General features: G+C 46.2%; 1 protein-coding gene across 1 annotated transcript in view; it reads left to right on the top strand.

The window, feature by feature from the left end:
- The first annotated feature begins 6,502 nt into the window (after positions 1-6,502).
- Positions 6,503-17,500, top strand: part of LOC147091219 (complement C1r subcomponent-like) — a 22,509-nt gene continuing 11,511 nt past the window's right edge. The window contains exons 1-2 of the mRNA XM_085976483.1: positions 6,503-6,507; positions 15,121-15,308. Of these exons, the coding sequence (XP_085832609.1) occupies positions 6,503-6,507; positions 15,121-15,308 (193 nt within the window). The remainder of the gene's footprint in view (positions 6,508-15,120; positions 15,309-17,500) is intronic.

Here is a 17,500-nt window from a genome sequence, read left to right as displayed (position 1 = left end):
TGCATTCGTGGTCAAACCATTTCTTATTTTTATTTTGTCTTTTCTGACGCTTCCTCTTCTGTTTCACAAGGTCGGCTTTTACAGCTGCCTCATGGAAGATCATATTTATATCCTCTATGGCCATGTTTACACCATCTCTGGTGATCTCGTATGGGTTTTCTTTAAATTTTGATATTTTACTTGTGAGATCAGGTAACTTTAGTGCTGTGATGAATTTTTCTCCACTGTCTGGGGCCCATCTGTATGTCTGGTTTATTTTATGGAGCTTACTGGGTTCCTTTTTTGTGTCTGTAGTTTGGGCAGAAAGTTTAAGGTACATATTTATTTGGTTATGGTCTGAGAGGGGGGATTGCTGCCTGACAGTGAATGAGTTGATATCGCAGGGGTCCAGGTCAGTGATTGTATAGTCCACCACACTAGACCCAAGAGTTGAGGAGTATGTGAGTCTCCCTAGGGAGTCCCCTCTGAACCTACCGTTAACTATGTACAGGCCTAAGGCTCGGCAGAGTTGCACTACCTCCCTACCGCTTTTATTTATTTCACGATCAAGGTTGTTCCGATTTGCGATGGCTGGTGTGACATCTAAAGGGGTCTGGCCAAACACATGGTTGTTTCCTTGTGGGTCTATGAAGTCAGGTTCACAACCGGTCCTTGCATTTAGGTCCCCACATATTATCACCTTTCCTTGGGCCTGGAAATGGCTGATTTCCATGTGGAGAGTATCAAATAACTCCTCTTCGAAATATGGCGATTCTATTGGAGGTATGCAGATCGCACATAAGTAAACATCTTTTTTTGCTATTCCTATATTTTTATCTAGTTTTAGCCATACGTGTGATTTTCCCTGTTTTACCGGTGAGATGTGTTTGTCCAGTTCTCCCTTATACCACACCAATATTCCCCCGGAGGTTCTGCCCTTGCGTGTTTTAGTGTTCTTTACTGAGGGCACAATGATTTCATGGTACATTGGAGGACAGTGGGTCGGCACGTCCTTTTGGCACCATGTTTCTGTTAACACAATTATATCAATGTCTTTTATAGCTTTTAGGAATTCAGGGTCTGTACTCTTCATCCCAAAAGTTGAGGAGCGGAGGCCCTGGATATTCCAGCAGCTTATGTGGAAAGAACGCATTTATATAGTTCAATAAAACGAAATAAAATGGACCTATTTTGTGGGATGAGTGTGGAAACACTATTTTCTATAATGCTAAATGATGATTTAGTATAAATTTCATGAGGCATGCACATATATCTACCTAATAATAGTAATAATACTGATAAGATAACAATAATGATAATGATAAATAACATATTAATAATTTCTCCGGCTTTCTATCAGGCTGTTCAGCATCGTCATGATCTTTCTCAGTTCTTGGTCTACAGTCTGTGGTCTAGAGGGGGGTCTTGGGTCAGGTATAAAAGCACGGTTCTGTTGTTGGTTTTGTAAAGGGGGGTGGGGGACATTGGTGGTCCTGTTTGGGCTCCCAATGGTAGAGGGGGTGGGGGGGCTGTGTCTTTTGGCAGTGTTTATGAGGTTTCTTGCGAAGACCCACATCCGCTGTTTGAGTAGATGTATTTCGTCATAGAGGTCCCTTGTGTTGATGTTTGGATGATGGGCCAGGGAGACGTTGGGGAGGACAGAACATCTCGTGTCGATCTCCCTGTTGGTGTTGTGGATTATATAGGCTGGGGTGTCCTTTCTGGGCAGTAGTGTGGAGATCACGATCCGCGCCTCGGGGAACTCCCTGCTGGCCTTTTCCGCCATCCTGCTCACCGCCCTAGCAGTGCCTTCCTGTAGGGTGCGTAGGTCGTTCGTGCCTGTGTGGATCACAATCCATTTGGGGCTTCCAAGGGATTCTTTGTTCAGGATCTTCATTGCTTGGTCTGTGTTGCTGCACCATTTTTTCAGGACTTGATGGTCTGGGAACAGCCTCTGGGGGTCCAGAAACTTTCCGTTGGAGTCGGTCAGCAGGACCGCCTGAGGGGCTGGTTTTTCAGACTGGGTAACAGTAGTCTGGGTAGGACTCGCCTGGTGGCTGGTTGTTGGCTGGGTTTCTGGGATATGTTGTGTGGCAGGAGCGGGGTTTGGGGCTTTCGGTGTGTCCTCGTTTGGGGGGGTATCTGTCGGTTTTTGTGTTCCTGTGTGTGAGGGCTGGGTAGCAGTAGTCTGGGCATGACTCGACTGAGGACTGGTTGGAGCGGGGTTTGTGGCTTTCGGTGTGTCTTCGTGTGGGGTGGCATCCGGCGGGTTCTGTGTCCTTGTGTGTGTTGTTTTTGTGTCCTCAGGTTTTTGGACCTTAAGAGGTTTGTGTTGCCTGCTGAGCCTTTCTACGGTCTCCTTCGTTTTGTTTAGTTGAGTACGGAGTTCTTTGATCTCATTTCTTTGCTCCTCTATGGTCTTTCTCAGCTTGTGGATGGTGGACTCGTGTTCCGTTTTTAGCTGTTTGAATTCCTCCTTCAAATTCTTGGCCAGTGTTTCTCTGTATTCGTTGAAATCAAGTTCTAGTTTGGCCAGATTCTCTTTCATCATTTTGTTTTCGTTGAGAGGTGTGGGGGGGGTGGAGATGGGCAGGGAGGTGTTTTCCTCTGCTGGTCTCTCTTCTTCTTCCTCCACTTGGCTCTCATCATCCTCTGTTCGACTCTCTTTTGCTTCCTGTCCATTGGTCCTCTTTGTGTCTGCCTTAGTTTTCAACTGGGGGAATTCCTTTTCGAAGGAGTCCAGATTTTCCACATTCCCCTGTATCATGATCTTTCTATTTTTGTTGTAGTAGCTTATGGTTAGCAGGGGGTCATCTTTATCTAGGTTTCCATCTTTACATATTTTCAGTCTGCCTCCACTGCCAATACCTTCACTGGAGACGTATGCGTAGTGTTTTTGTAAAGTCTCCTTCCAGGAGGTGACGTATTCGGTGTAGAATATGAGGTTGTTCTTCAGCTTAGTCCCTTTGTGTGTGGTATAGTCAACGTAGAGGATCTCTGGGTTATTTTTTAGTGTTGTGTACTTGTATTTTTCCTTTGCTTTATTTTTTGTGCATTGCTCAGGATATATCATTTCCCTGCTCATTGTAGTCGTTTGTTTTTTGTCTCAGATAGATAACTTTTTTTTTCTCTTTTTTGTGTCGTGTTCCACCTTAGCCCACTTTTAGGTCCAAAATTGGGAGTTTTTCAGGGGTTCATCTTTGATATAGCTGCTCTTAAAGGTTTATCTTTCTCTTTCTCTCACAGGCTCTTGGTTCGGGTAGTTTATCGTTTCTCTCGGGTTTCTATTCCTTTTCCTCGCGGGTTTGTTGTTCTTTTTTCAGGTTTTTTTCGAACTAAATTTAAATAAAATTAAACTTTTTCCGAACTAACTTTAACTAAAATGAAACTTAGGTAGAATTAGGTAAAACTTATTTCTCCGTTATTTTTTTTTTTTTTTTTTTCCTCTTCCAACTCTCTCAGTCGCTCTCCGGGTCTCGGACTCGCTCTCTCTCTCCGTGCTCCAAACTCATCCACTCTCCGTGCCCCGGACTCATTCGCTTTCCGCGCTCTGGGCGGATCTCCTCGCGTCGTCGTGTCGGTCTCAGGCCCCCGGGTTTTTTGACTCACCACGCTGTTTTCTGCCCTGGTCTCCCGGTCTCAGTTCCCGCGGTCTCTGGGCCTCGCGGTCTCGGGTTCGCCCTCCCCAGGCCTCTTACTCGTTTTCCCGGTTCAGGCCGCTCCTCCCGTTCTCCGACCTCGCGGTCTCGGGTTCGCCCTCCCCAGGCCTCTTACTCGTTTTCCCGGTTCGGGCCGCTCCTCCCGGTCTCCGATCCCGCGGTCTCTGGGCCTCGCGTTCTCGGGTTCACCCTCCCCAGGCCTCTTATTTACTGTCCTGGTTCGGGCTGCTCCTCCCGGTCTCGCGGTTCAGGCCTCTGTTTCTCTCTCACTCTCTCTCACTCTCTCACTCTCTCACTCTCTCTCACTCTCTCACTCTCTCCCTCACTCTCTCTCTCACTCTCTCACTCTCTCCCTCACTCTCTCTCTCACTCTCTCACTCTCACTCTTCCTCGGTTCCTTGTGATGCTACCTATTTCGTTGGGGGGAGTTCGAATTTTGTGACATGGGTTGGCGAGTGAAAGAAATGAGAAGGCTTGAGGGGAATCTAAGCAGAATTCAGGAGACATGAGGTTAATGGAGGAATGAATCCAAACCAGGGAAGTGGTCCAATAAACAACTGAATTCCCGACATGAGCTAATGACCGCAAGGATTTTAAGCGCCTTTGTAAACATTTGCCGCAAGTTCTAGTGTCCAACTTGTGCGAGTTGGGTAAGATCCAAGGGGGAGTGAGGGGAAATGGAAAGCGTGCCTCACTGCCATCCTGTTTGTTGCACTTTAGAAATCATTCAGAGGGATTTTATTCAACAAACTTTGGAAGTGGACTAATCATCGCAGTTTTGGAACCAATCCTAGTCAGAGGTGAACTGGGGGGTTATGGGGTCAGACTCTCACACACTAGGACCTGGGCAAAAACAGGGTCGTGTACCTGCCCTGGGAGTGTATGATGGGACAGCGTAGGGGGAGCTTTACTCTGTATCTAACCCGTGCTGTACCTGCCCTGGGAGTGTTTGATGGGACAGTGTAGAGCGAGCTTTACTCTGTATCTAACCCGTGCTGTACCTGCCCTGGGAGTGTTTGATGGGACAGTATAGAGGGAGCTTTACTCTGTATCTAACCCGTGCTGTACCTGCCCTGGGAGTGTTTGATGGGACAGTGTAGAGGGAGCTTTACTCTGTATCTAACCCGTGCTGTACCTGCCCTGGGAGTGTTTGATGGGACAGTGTAGAGGGAGCTTTACTCTGTATCTAACCCGTGCTGCACCTGCCCTGGGAGTGTTTGATGGGACAGTGTACAGTGAGCTTTACTCTGTATCTAACCCGTGCTGTACCTGCCGTGGGAGTGTTTGAAGGGACAGTGTAGAGGGAGCTTTACTCTGTATCTAACCCGTGCTGTACCTGCCCTGGGAGTGTTTGATGGGACAGTGTAGAGGGAGCTTTACTCTGTATCTAACCCATGCTGTGCTTGCCCTGGGAGTGTTTGATGGGACAGTGTAGAGGGAGCTTTACTCTGTATCTAACCCGTGCTGTACCTGCCCTGGGAGTGTTTGATGGGACAGTGTAGAGGGGGCTTTACTCTGTATCTAACCCGTGCTGTACCTGCCCTGGGAGTGTCTGATGGACAATGTAGAGGGAGCTTTACTCTGTATCTAACCTGTGCTGTACCTGCCCTGGGAGTGTTTGATGGGACAGTGTAGAGGGAGCTTTACTCTGTATCTAACCCGTGCTGTACCTGCCCTGGGAGTGTTTGATGGGACAGTGTAGAGGGAGCTTTACTCTGTATCTAACCCGTGCTGTACCTGCCCTGGGAGTGTTTGATGGGGCAGTGTAGAGGGAGCTTTACTCTGTATCTAACCCCGTGCTGTACCTGCCCTGGGAGTGTTTGATGGGACAGTGTAGAGGGAGCTTTACTCTGTATCTAACCCGTGCTGTACCTGCCCTGGGAGTGTTTGATGGGGACAGTGTAGAGGGAGCTTTACTCTGTATCTAACCCGTGCTGTACCTGCCCTGGGAGTGTTTGATGGGACAGTGTAGAGGGAGCTTTACTCTGTATCTAACCCGTGCTGAACCTGCCCTGGGAGTGTTTGATGAGACAGTGTAGAGGGAGCTTTACTCTGTATCTAACCCGTGCTGTATCTGCCCTGGGAGTGTTTGATGGGACAGTGTAGAGGGAGCTTTACTCTGTATCTAACCCGTGCTGTACCTGCCCTGGGAGTGTTTGATGGGACAGTATAGAGGGAGCTTTACTCTGTATCTAACCCGTGCTGTACCTGCCCTTGGAGTGTTTGATGGGACAGTGTAGAGGGAGCTTTACTCTGTATCTAACCCGTGCTGTACCTGCCCTGGGAGTGTTTGATGGGACAGTGTAGAGGGAGCTTTACTCTGTATCTAACCCATGCTGTACCTGCCCTGGGAGTGTTTGATGGGACAGTATAGAGGGAGCTTTACTCTGTATCTAACTCGTGCTGTACCTGCCCTGGGAGTGTTTGATGGGACAGTGTAGAGGGAGCTTTACTCTGTATCTAACCCGTGCTATACCTGCCCTGGGAGTGTTTGATGGGACAGTGTAGAGGGAGCTTTACTCTGTATCTAACCTGTGCTGCACCTGCCCTGGGAGTGTTTGATGGGACAGTGTAGAGGGAGATTTACTCTGTATCTAACCCGTGCTGTATCTGCCCTGGGAGTGGTAACACTGGGAGCTTGAACTGGAACCGGGACCCATTTCCTGTCATTGGAATCCATTGCCCGACTGAACTGAGAACATCCCTAAGGGAGTGACGTGGGCGACAGACACAGATAACAAATCCTGGCAGTCCAGGAGTTCAGTGACTCCTGTTCCTGATTGCGTGTGTTGCTGTGTGTTTGTTCAATTGCAAACTCTCCGATTCAAGCCAGGATCTGCTCGCAACAACAGACCAGAGGGATCATGAGGTATGTTGGATGTTCTTTGTTAAGAGCCGTGGCAGGGAGCTGGATGGGATTGTGGTGCTAGATGGCTATCATTTCCTGGGATGGTTCCTGTGGCCCCTGGACTATCGGCCGAGGGTTAATGGCCAACAACAAGTTCTATTTACATAGCGCCTTTAATGTAGTGAAACATCCTGAGGCCCTTAACAGGAGCGTTACCAAACAAAATTTGACTCAGTGGAGAAATTAGGGCAGGATCTTGGTCAAAGAGATCGGCTTTAAGGAGCGTCTTAAAGGAGGAGAGAGAGGTAGAGAGGCAGAGAGGTTTAGGGAGGGAATGCCAGAGCTTAGGGCCCAGGCAGCTGAAGGCACGGCCACCAATGGTGGAGCGATTATAATCTGGGATGTTCATGAGGCGGAGATCTTGGAGGGTTGGAGGGGCTGGAGGAGGTTGCACAGATAGAGAGGGGCGAGGCCATGGAGGGATTTGAAAACGCACTTCGACCCGGAGACCCTACTGCTTGCCCGAGGGGGCTCCTACCGGCTTTGTCTCCTCGCAGCTCCAGCCTCGATTCAACCCTGAGCGAAAAGCTGGGATGAAATCAGATATCCTTCACGGCCGGTAAATGCTGGCCGCGTTTCTGAATAAGATCCGTAGACCATGTACAATTCCCGCTCGAGAGAGAGGAGATTAGGTCCGGTGTATAAATATCATTGGACCTCTGAGGAGAGGGAATGTTAACACGGCAACTGGGAGGGAAAGGGGTTAAAATCCAAGTGGTACGCTGACCGCCATTTTGAGAGACGGGTGGCCATTTTGTGGCCACTATTTTTGTACATTTTTTTGGGTGGTTTACATGACCCCTTGAATAAGGCAGGAGTGTCAGTAGATATTAGTAAGTCGGTAATATCACACTGCACTGGGGGTCACTGGATATTAGCAAGTCGGTAATATCACACTGCACTGGGGGTCACTGGATATTAGCAAGTCGGTAATATCACACTGCACTGGGGGCGTCACAGGATATTAGGAAGTAGGTAGTTTCACACTGCACTGGGGAGTCACTGGATATTAGTAATTCGTAATATCACTGTACTGGTAGTCACTGGATATTAGCAAGTCGGTAATATCACACTGCACTGGGGGTCACTGGATATTAGTAAGTCGGTAATATCACACTGCACTGGGTGTCACTGGATATTAGTAAGTCGGTAATATCACACTGCACTGGGGGTCACTGGATATTACTTAGTCGGTAATATCACACTGCACTGGGGGTCACTGGATATTAGTAAGTCGGTAATATCACACTGCACTGGGGGTCACTGGATATTACTAAGTCGGTAATATCACACTGCACTGGGGGTCACTGGATATTAGTAAGTCGGTAATATCACACTGCACTGGGGGTCACTGGATATTACTAAGTCGGTAATTTCACACTGCACTGGGGGTCACTGGATATTACTAAGTCGGTAATATCACACGGCACTGGGGGGTCACTGGATGTTAGTAAGTCGGTAATATCACACTGTACTCGGGGGTCACTGGATATTAGTAAGTCGGTAATATCACACTGCACTGGGGGTCACTGGATATTACTAAGTCGGTAATATCACACTGCACTGGGGGGTCACTGGATGTTAGTAAGTCGGTAATATCACACTGCACTCGGGGGTCACTGGATATTAGTAAGTCGGTAATATCACACTGCACTGGGGGTCACTGGATATTACTAAGTCGGTAATATCACACTGCACTGGGGGGTCACTGGATATTAGTAAGTCGGTAATATCACACTGCACTGGGGGTCACTGGATATTAGTAAGTCGGTAATATCACACTGCACTGGGGGTCACTGGATATTACTAAGTCGGTAATATCACACTGCACTCGGGTCACTGGATATTAGTAAGTCAGTAATATCACACTGCACTGGGGGGTCACTGGATATTACTAAGTCGGTAATATCACACTGCACTCGGGTCACTGGATATTATTAAGTCGGTAATATCACACTGCACTGGGGGGTCACTGGATATTAGTAAGTCGGTAATTTCACACTGCACTGGGGTCACTGGATATTAGTAAGTCGGTAATTTCACACTGCACTGGGGGGTCCCTGGATATTAGTAAGTTGGTAATATCACACTGCACTCGGGGGTCACTGGATATTAGTAAGTCGGTAATATCACACTGCACTGGGGGGTCACTGGATATTAGTAAGTTGGTAATATCACACTGCACTCGGGGGTCACTGGATATTAGTAAGTCGGTAATATCACACTGCACTGGGGGGTCCCTGGATATTAGTAAGTTGGTAATATCACACTGCACTCGGGGGTCCCTGGATATTAGTAAGTTGGTAATATCACACTGCACTCGGGGGTCACTGGATATTAGTAAGTCGGTAATATCACACTGCACTGGGGGTCACTGGATATTAGTAAGTCGGTAATATCACACTGCACTGGGGTCACTGGATATTAGTAAGTTGGTAATATCACACTGCACTGGGGGTCACTGGATATTAGTAAGTTGGTAATATCACACTGCACTCGGGGGTCACTGGATATTAGTAAGTCGGTAATTTCACACTGCACTGGGGGTCACTGGTTATTATTAAGTTGGTAATATCACACTGCACTGGGGTCACTGATTATTAGTAAGTCGGTAATTTCACACTGCCCTGGGGGTCACTGGTTATTATTAAGTTGGTAATATCACACTGCACTGGGGTGTCACTGGATATTAGTAAGTCGGTAATATCACACTGCACTTGGGTCACTGGATATTAGTAAGTCGGTAATATCACACTGCACTTGGGTCACTGGATATTAGTAAGTCGGTAATATCACACTGCACTGGGGGGTCACTGGATATTAGTAAGTCGTTAATATCACACTGCACTGGGGGTCACTGGATATTAGTAAGTCAGTAATATCACGCTGCACTGGGGGTCACTGGCTATTATTAAGTTGGTAATATCACACTGCACTGGGGTCACTGGATATTAGTAAGTCGGTAATATCACACTGCACTGGGGGTCACTGGAAATGAGTAAGTCGGTAATATCACACTGCACTGGGAGGTCACTGGATATTAGTAAGTAGGTATTTTCACTCTGCACTGGGGGTCACTGGATATCAGTAAGTCGGTAATATCACACTGCACTGGGGTCACTGGATATTAGTAAGTCGGTAATATCACACTGCACTGGGGGTCACTGGATATTAGTAAGTCAGTAATATCACACTGCACTGGGGGTCACTGGTTATTATTAAGTTGGTAATATCACACTGCACTGGGGTCACTGATTATTAGTAAGTCGGTAATATCACACTGCACTGGGGGTCACTGGAAATGAGTAAGTCAGTAATATCACACTGCACTGGGAGGTCACTGGATATTAGTAAGTCGGTAATATCACACTGCACTGGGGGTCACTGGATATTAGTAAGTCGGTAATATCACACTGCACTGGGGTCACTGGATATTAGTAAGTTGGTAATATCACACTGCACTGGGGGTCACTGGATATTAGTAAGTTGGTAATATCACACTGCACTGGGGTCACTGATTATTAGTAAGTCGGTAATTTCACACTGCACTGGGGGTCACTGGTTATTATTAAGTTGGTAATATCACACTGCACTGGGGTGTCACTGGATATTAGTAAGTCGGTAATATCACACTGCACTTGGGTCACTGGATATTAGTAAGTCGGTAATATCACACTGCACTTGGGTCACTGGATATTAGTAAGTCGGTAATATCACACTGCACTGGGGGGTCACTGGATATTAGTAAGTCGTTAATATCACACTGCACTGGGGGTCACTGGATATTAGTAAGTCAGTAATATCACGCTGCACTGGGGGTCACTGGTTATTATTAAGTTGGTAATATCACACTGCACTGGGGTCACTGGATATTAGTAAGTCGGTAATATCACACTGCACTGGGGGTCACTGGAAATGAGTAAGTCGGTAATATCACACTGCACTGGGAGGTCACTGGATATTAGTAAGTAGGTATTTTCACTCTGCACTGGGGGTCACTGGATATCAGTAAGTCGGTAATATCACACTGCACTGGGGTCACTGGATATTAGTAAGTCGGTAATATCACACTGCACTGGGGGTCACTGGATATTAGTAAGTCAGTAATATCACACTGCACTGGGGGTCACTGGTTATTATTAAGTTGGTAATATCACACTGCACTGGGGTCACTGATTATTAGTAAGTCGGTAATATCACACTGCACTGGGGGTCACTGGAAATGAGTAAGTCAGTAATATCACACTGCACTGGGAGGTCACTGGATATTAGTAAGTCGGTAATATCACACTGCACTGGGGGTCACTGGATATTAGTAAGTCGGTAATATCACACTGCACTGGGGGTCACTGGATATTAGTAAGTCAGTAATATCACACTGCACTGGGGTCACTGATTATTAGTAAGTCGGTAATATCACACTGCACTGGGGGTCACTGGATATTAGTAAGTCGGTAATATCACACTGCACTGGGGGTCACTGGAAATGAGTAAGTCGGTAATATCACACTGCACTGGGGGTCACTGGATATTATTAAGTCGGTAATATCACACTGCACTGGGGTCACTGGATATTAGGAAGTCGGTAATATCACACTGCACTGTGGGTCCCTGGATATTAGTAATTTGGTAACATCACTCTGCACTGTGGGCCCCTGGTATTAGTAAGTCAGTAATTTCACACTGCACTGTGGGTCCCTGGATATTAGTAAGTCGGTAATATCACACTGCACTGGGGGTCACTGGATATTAGGAAGTCGGTAATATCACACTGCACTGGGGGTCACTGGATATTAGTAAGTCAGTAATTTCACACTGCACTCGGAGGTCACTGGATATTAGTAAGTTGGTAATATCACACTGCACTGTGGGTCACTAGATATTGGTAAGTTGGTAATATCACACTGCACTGGGGGTCACTGGATATTAGTAAGTCAGTAATTTCACACTGCACTCGGAGGTCACTGGATATTAGTAAGTTGGTAATATCACACTGCACTGTGGGTCACTAGATATTGGTAAGTTGGTAATATCACACTGCACTGTGGGTCACTGGATATTAGTAAGTTGGTAATATTACACTACACTGGGGGTCACTGGATATTAGTAAGTTGGTAATATCACACTGCACTGTGGGTCACTAGATATTAGTAAGTTGGTAATATCACACTGCACTGGGGGTCACTGGATATTAGTAAGTTGGTAATATCACACTGCACTGGGGGTCACTGGATATTAGTAAGTCAGTAATATCACACTGCACTGGGGGTCACTGGATATTAATAAGTTGGTAATATCACACTGCACTGGGGGTCACTGGATATTAATAAGTTGGTAATATCACACTGCACTGTGGGTCACTGGATAATAGTAAGTTGGTAATATCACACTGTACTGGGGGTCACTGGATATTAGCAAGTCGGTCATATCACACTGCACTTGGGTCACTGGATATTAGTAAGTTGGTAATATCACATTGCACTGTGGGTCCCTGGATATTAGGAAGTCGGTAATATCACACTGCACTGGGGGTCACTGGATATTAATAAGTTGGTAATATCACACTGCACCGGGGGTCACTGGATATTAGTAAGTCGGTAATATCACACTGCACTGGGGTCACTGGATATTAGGAAGTTGGTAATATCACACTGCACTGGGGGTCACTGGTTATTATTAAGTTGGTAATATCACACTGCACTGGGGTCACTGGATATTAGTAAGTCGGTAATATCACACTGCACTGGGGGTCACTGGAAATGAGTAAGTCGGTAATATCACACTGCACTGGGAGGTCACTGGATATTAGTAAGTAGGTATTTTCACTCTGCACTGGGGGTCACTGGATATCAGTAAGTCGGTAATATCACACTGCACTGGGGTCACTGGATATTAGTAAGTCGGTAATATCACACTGCACTGGGGGTCACTGGATATTAGTAAGTCAGTAATATCACACTGCACTGGGGGTCACTGGTTATTATTAAGTTGGTAATATCACACTGCACTGGGGTCACTGATTATTAGTAAGTCGGTAATATCACACTGCACTGGGGGTCACTGGAAATGAGTAAGTCGGTAATATCACACTGCACTGGGAGGTCACTGGATATTAGTAAGTAGGTATTTTCACTCTGCACTGGGGGTCACTGGATATCAGTAAGTCGGTAATATCACACTGCACTGGGGTCACTGGATATTAGTAAGTCGGTAATATCACACTGCACTGGGGGTCACTGGATATTATTAAGTCGGTAATATCACACTGCACTGGGGTCACTGGATATTAGTAAGTCGGTAATATCACACTGCACTGGGGGTCACTAGATATTATTAAGTCGGTAATATCACACTGCACTGGGGTCACTGGATATTAGGAAGTCGGTAATATCACACTGCACTGTGGGTCCCTGGATATTAGTAATTTGGTAACATCACTCTGCACTGTGGGCCCCTGGTATTAGTAAGTCAGTAATTTCACACTGCACTGTGGGTCCCTGGATATTAGTAAGTCGGTAATATCACACTGCACTGGGGGTCACTGGATATTAGGAAGTCGGTAATATCACACTGCACTGGGGGTCACTGGATATTAGTAAGTCAGTAATTTCACACTGCACTCGGAGGTCACTGGATATTAGTAAGTTGGTAATATCACACTGCACTGTGGGTCACTAGATATTGGTAAGTTGGTAATATCACACTGCACTGTGGGTCACTGGATATTAGTAAGTTGGTAATATCACACTACACTGGGGGTCACTGGATATTAGTAAGTTGGTAATATCACACTGCACTGTGGGTCACTAGATATTAGTAAGTTGGTAATATCACACTGCACTGGGGGTCACTGGATATTAGTAAGTTGGTAATATCACACTGCACTGGGGGTCACTGGATATTAGTAAGTCAGTAATATCACACTGCACTGGGGGTCACTGGATATTAATAAGTTGGTAATATCACACTGCACTGGGGGTCACTGGATATTAATAAGTTGGTAATATCACACTGCACTGTGGGTCACTGGATAATAGTAAGTTGGTAATATCACACTGTACTGGGGGTCACTGGATATTAGCAAGTCGGTCATATCACACTGCACTTGGGTCACTGGATATTAGTAAGTTGGTAATATCACATTGCACTGTGGGTCCCTGGATATTAGGAAGTCGGTAATATCACACTGCACTGGGGGTCACTGGATATTAATAAGTTGGTAATATCACACTGCACTGGGGGTCACTGGATATTAGTAAGTCGGTAATATCACACCGCACTGGGGTCACTGGATATTAATAAGTTGGTAATATCACACTGCACTGGGGGTCACTGGATATTAGGAAGTTGGTAATATCACACTGCACTGGGGGTCACTGGATATTAATAAGTTGGTAATATCACACTGCACTGGGGTGTCACTGGATATTAGGAAGTTGGTAATATCACACCGCACTGGGGTCACTGGATATTAATAAGTTGGTAATATCACACTGCACGGGGTGTCACTGGATATTAGGAAGTTGGTAATATCACACTGCACTGGGGGTCACTGGATATTAGGAAGTTGGTAATATCACACTGCACTGGGGGTCACTGGATATTAATAAGTTGGTAATATCACACTGCACTGGGGTGTCACTGGATATTAGGAAGTTGGTAATATCACACTGCACTGGGGGTCACTGGACATTAGGAAGTCGGTGATATCACACTGCACTGGGGTCACTGGTTATTAGTAAGTCGGTAATATCACACTGCACTGGGGTCACTGGATATTAGTAAGTCGGTAATATCACACTGCACTGGGGGTCACTGGATATTAGTAAGTCGGTAATATCACACTGCACTGGGGTCACTGGATATTAGTAAGTTGGTAATACCACACTACACTGGGGGTCACTGGATATTAGTAAGTTGGTAATATCACACTGCACTGTGGGTCACTAGATATTAGTAAGTTGGTAATATCACATTGCACTGGGGGTCACTGGATATTAGTAAGTTGGTAATATCACACTGCACTGTGGGTCACTAGATATTAGTAAGTTGGTAATATCACACTGCACTGGGGGTCACTGGACATTAGTAAGTCAGTGATATCACACTGGGTGTGACCCTAACCCTGACCCTTAGATGTCATCCCATATATGGGTGAATATATGCAAATGAGAATGTACCCTGCAGTTGTGCATTTTGCCCTTTAAGCTCCTGGAAACGCTGGAGACTGGGATGGCTCTCAGACTCCAGTGTTGCTATGGGCGACAGGGTGGCCATCCTAAAGCTCGAAAGGCCCGAAAGCCTTAGCAACCATTCGCTTCGGATATCATGAGCCTTAGCGCCAAGTACCGAACACACGGGGGGAGGGGGCTGGGGCCAGGGTCCTGAGGCCAGGCAGGACACAGGCGTTTTCTGTTCCCCATTGGCTGGGTCGGAAGTCCTTCGACTCTGAAGGTCTGACCCCGGCACCCGCCCAGCCCCCCGGCACTGGGAATTCCTTGACGCTCCATCCATCGCTCGTGGTGTTCTCCAGTGATAGCAGGCGCAGCCACTGCTCTCTGCTCTCCCTCCCAGGCTCCTGGCACTGACGGCCACATTGCTCTGCGCCTGCTCCGCATCCCAGCAATCCACCAACAGCTCAAACGTCCCAGCTCCCAGCGAAGCCCGACCTCCCCCCAGACCCCGGGGCATGGAGCAGAACACCACAGGGACAGGCAGCACTGTGGGTGGCGGCACAAGGAATGGAACCTCTGCAATTAAAGGTAATTTCTCTCTCTGTCTCTCTCTCGCTCTCTCTCTCACTCTCTCTCTCTCTCTCTGTCTCTCTCTCTGACTCTCTCTCTCTCTCTGTCTCTATCTCTCTGTCTCTCTCTCTCTGTCTCTCTCTCTCTCTCTCTGTCTCTCCAATTCCAATTCCAATTCCAATTAAAATGCTTTATTGGCATGAAAGTTTACAGAGAACCATATTGCCAAAGCTTACATAGCAAAAAGGTACAGTTTTCCAACATTCTGTAGGTGTCAATCGATTTGACATTTGTTGGGTACATACGATATTACTTTTAAACAATATTAATTTTAAACAGTCTTTGTACTTCATTTGGTACGTTCAATATTAATTTTAAACAGTCTTAATTTTAAACAGTCCTCAGGTTGTGACATGTTGTTACATATTTGGCCCCAAGGTATGGTCTGTCTCCTTCTCCTAGGACTAATCTCAATTTTGACAGATCATCCAATTCCTTGAAATCTGGGGTTGTTTGGCTTAGCTTGTTGAATAATATGTTTCTTGATGTGTTGAATTTTTCGCATTTTAGGAGGAAATGCATTTCTGTTTCAACCTCGCCAGCCAGACATTGATCGCATATTCTATTCTCTCTAGGCTGCCAGGATTTCTTGTATCTGCCTTTTTCAATTTCCAGTTGGTGGTCGCTTAGTCTGTACCTGGTGAGGGTCTGTCTCTGTTTTGTGTCTCTGATGGTCGTGAGGTAGTCTGCCAGTTTATATTCTCTTTTTAGGGCCCGGTAACATTCTAATCTGCTTTGGCTTTCGGTTATTTTGTTCCAATGTTCCAGGTAGGTTTCTTTGCATTTTTTTAATGATTTGGTTCACTCGGATTGGTGTTTGGGCGGCTGTGTTGGTCTGGGGCTGGTCAGGGTCCGGCTGAGTACTTAGTTTCCGTAGCAGCTGACTCAGGGGACTCTTTTCTGGGTTTAGCTCTTGGGTCTGAAAGGCTTTGAAATGAAGGGTGTCTGGGGAGCTAGATTTGAGGTGATTTAGGAAGTTTAGTGCTCGTTTTTGGATGTTTATTATCAGTGGGTATCTGCCTAGTTCGGCTCTGCATGCATTTGTTGGCGTTTTCCTTTGGGTGCGAAGGATGCTTCGGCAGAATTCTGCATGTAGGGCTTCTATTGTATGTTTTTCCCATTTAGTGTAGCTTTGGTGATTTAGCGGGCCCCATACTTCACTACCGTACAGTGCAATGGGCAGGATTATGCTGTCAAATATTTTGAGCCAGATTTTGATTGGGATTTGGATGTTGTAGAATTTTCTTTTTATTGCATATAGGGCTCTTCGGGCTTTTTCTTTTAGTGCATTCACTGCTATGCTGAAGCTCCCTGATGCTGTAATAGTTAGACCAAGGTAGGTGTAGCTCATAGTGTGTCCTATAGTGGTATCACTGTAGTGGTATCTCTCTCTCTCTGTCTCTCTCTGTCTCTTTCTCTCTGTCTCTCTCTGTCTCCCTCTGTCTCTCTCTCTCTCTCTGACTCTCTCTCTCTGTCTCTCTCTCTCTCTGACTCTCTCTCTCTTGTCTCTCTCTCTCTGTCTGTCTCTCTCTCTCTGTCTCTGCCTCTCTCTCTCTGTTTCCCTCTGTCTCTCTCTCTGACTCTCTCTCTCTGTCTCTCTCTCTCTCTGACTCTCTCTCTCTTGTCTCTCTCTCTCTGTCTGTCTCTCTCTCTCTGTCTCTGCCTCTCTCTCTCTGCCTCCCTCTGTCTCTCTCTGTCTCTCTCTCTCTCTGTTTCTCTCTCTGTCTCTCTCTGTCTTCTCTCTCTCTCTGTCTCTCTCTCTCTCTGTCTCTTTCTCTCTGTCTCTCTCTGTCTCCCTCTGTCTCTCTCTCTCTGTCTCTCTCTCTCTCTGTCTGTCTCTCTCTCTCTCTCTGTCTCTCTCAATTCAATTCAATTCAATTCAAATTGATTTATTGGCATGACAAGGTACATCTTATGTTGCCAAAGCATCGAAAAACATTCATGGTTGTACACAAAAATACAGATCTATCCATACAGTGTATAAACAGATATATCCCTGAGTGTATAAATATACATTCATATAATTTGTATATACTATTTTCTTATATTTAGTGGTTGTCCCTCTGTTTAGGCAAGCTGTAATGTAGTGTGCCGCTAAGGTTACACAATTTCTCTCTTCCCCTAGTAGGTATGGGAGTTTTTGGTCGTCA

The sequence above is a fragment of the Somniosus microcephalus genome, unplaced genomic scaffold (genome assembly GCF_052327205.1).
Source record: "Somniosus microcephalus isolate GS21.2 unplaced genomic scaffold, FLI_Smic_1.0 unresolved_chr3, whole genome shotgun sequence".
NCBI lineage: Eukaryota > Metazoa > Chordata > Chondrichthyes > Squaliformes > Somniosidae > Somniosus > Somniosus microcephalus.
The sequence above is the reverse complement of the archived record's forward strand: the minus strand, read 5'-3'. Positions and strand labels throughout refer to the sequence as shown.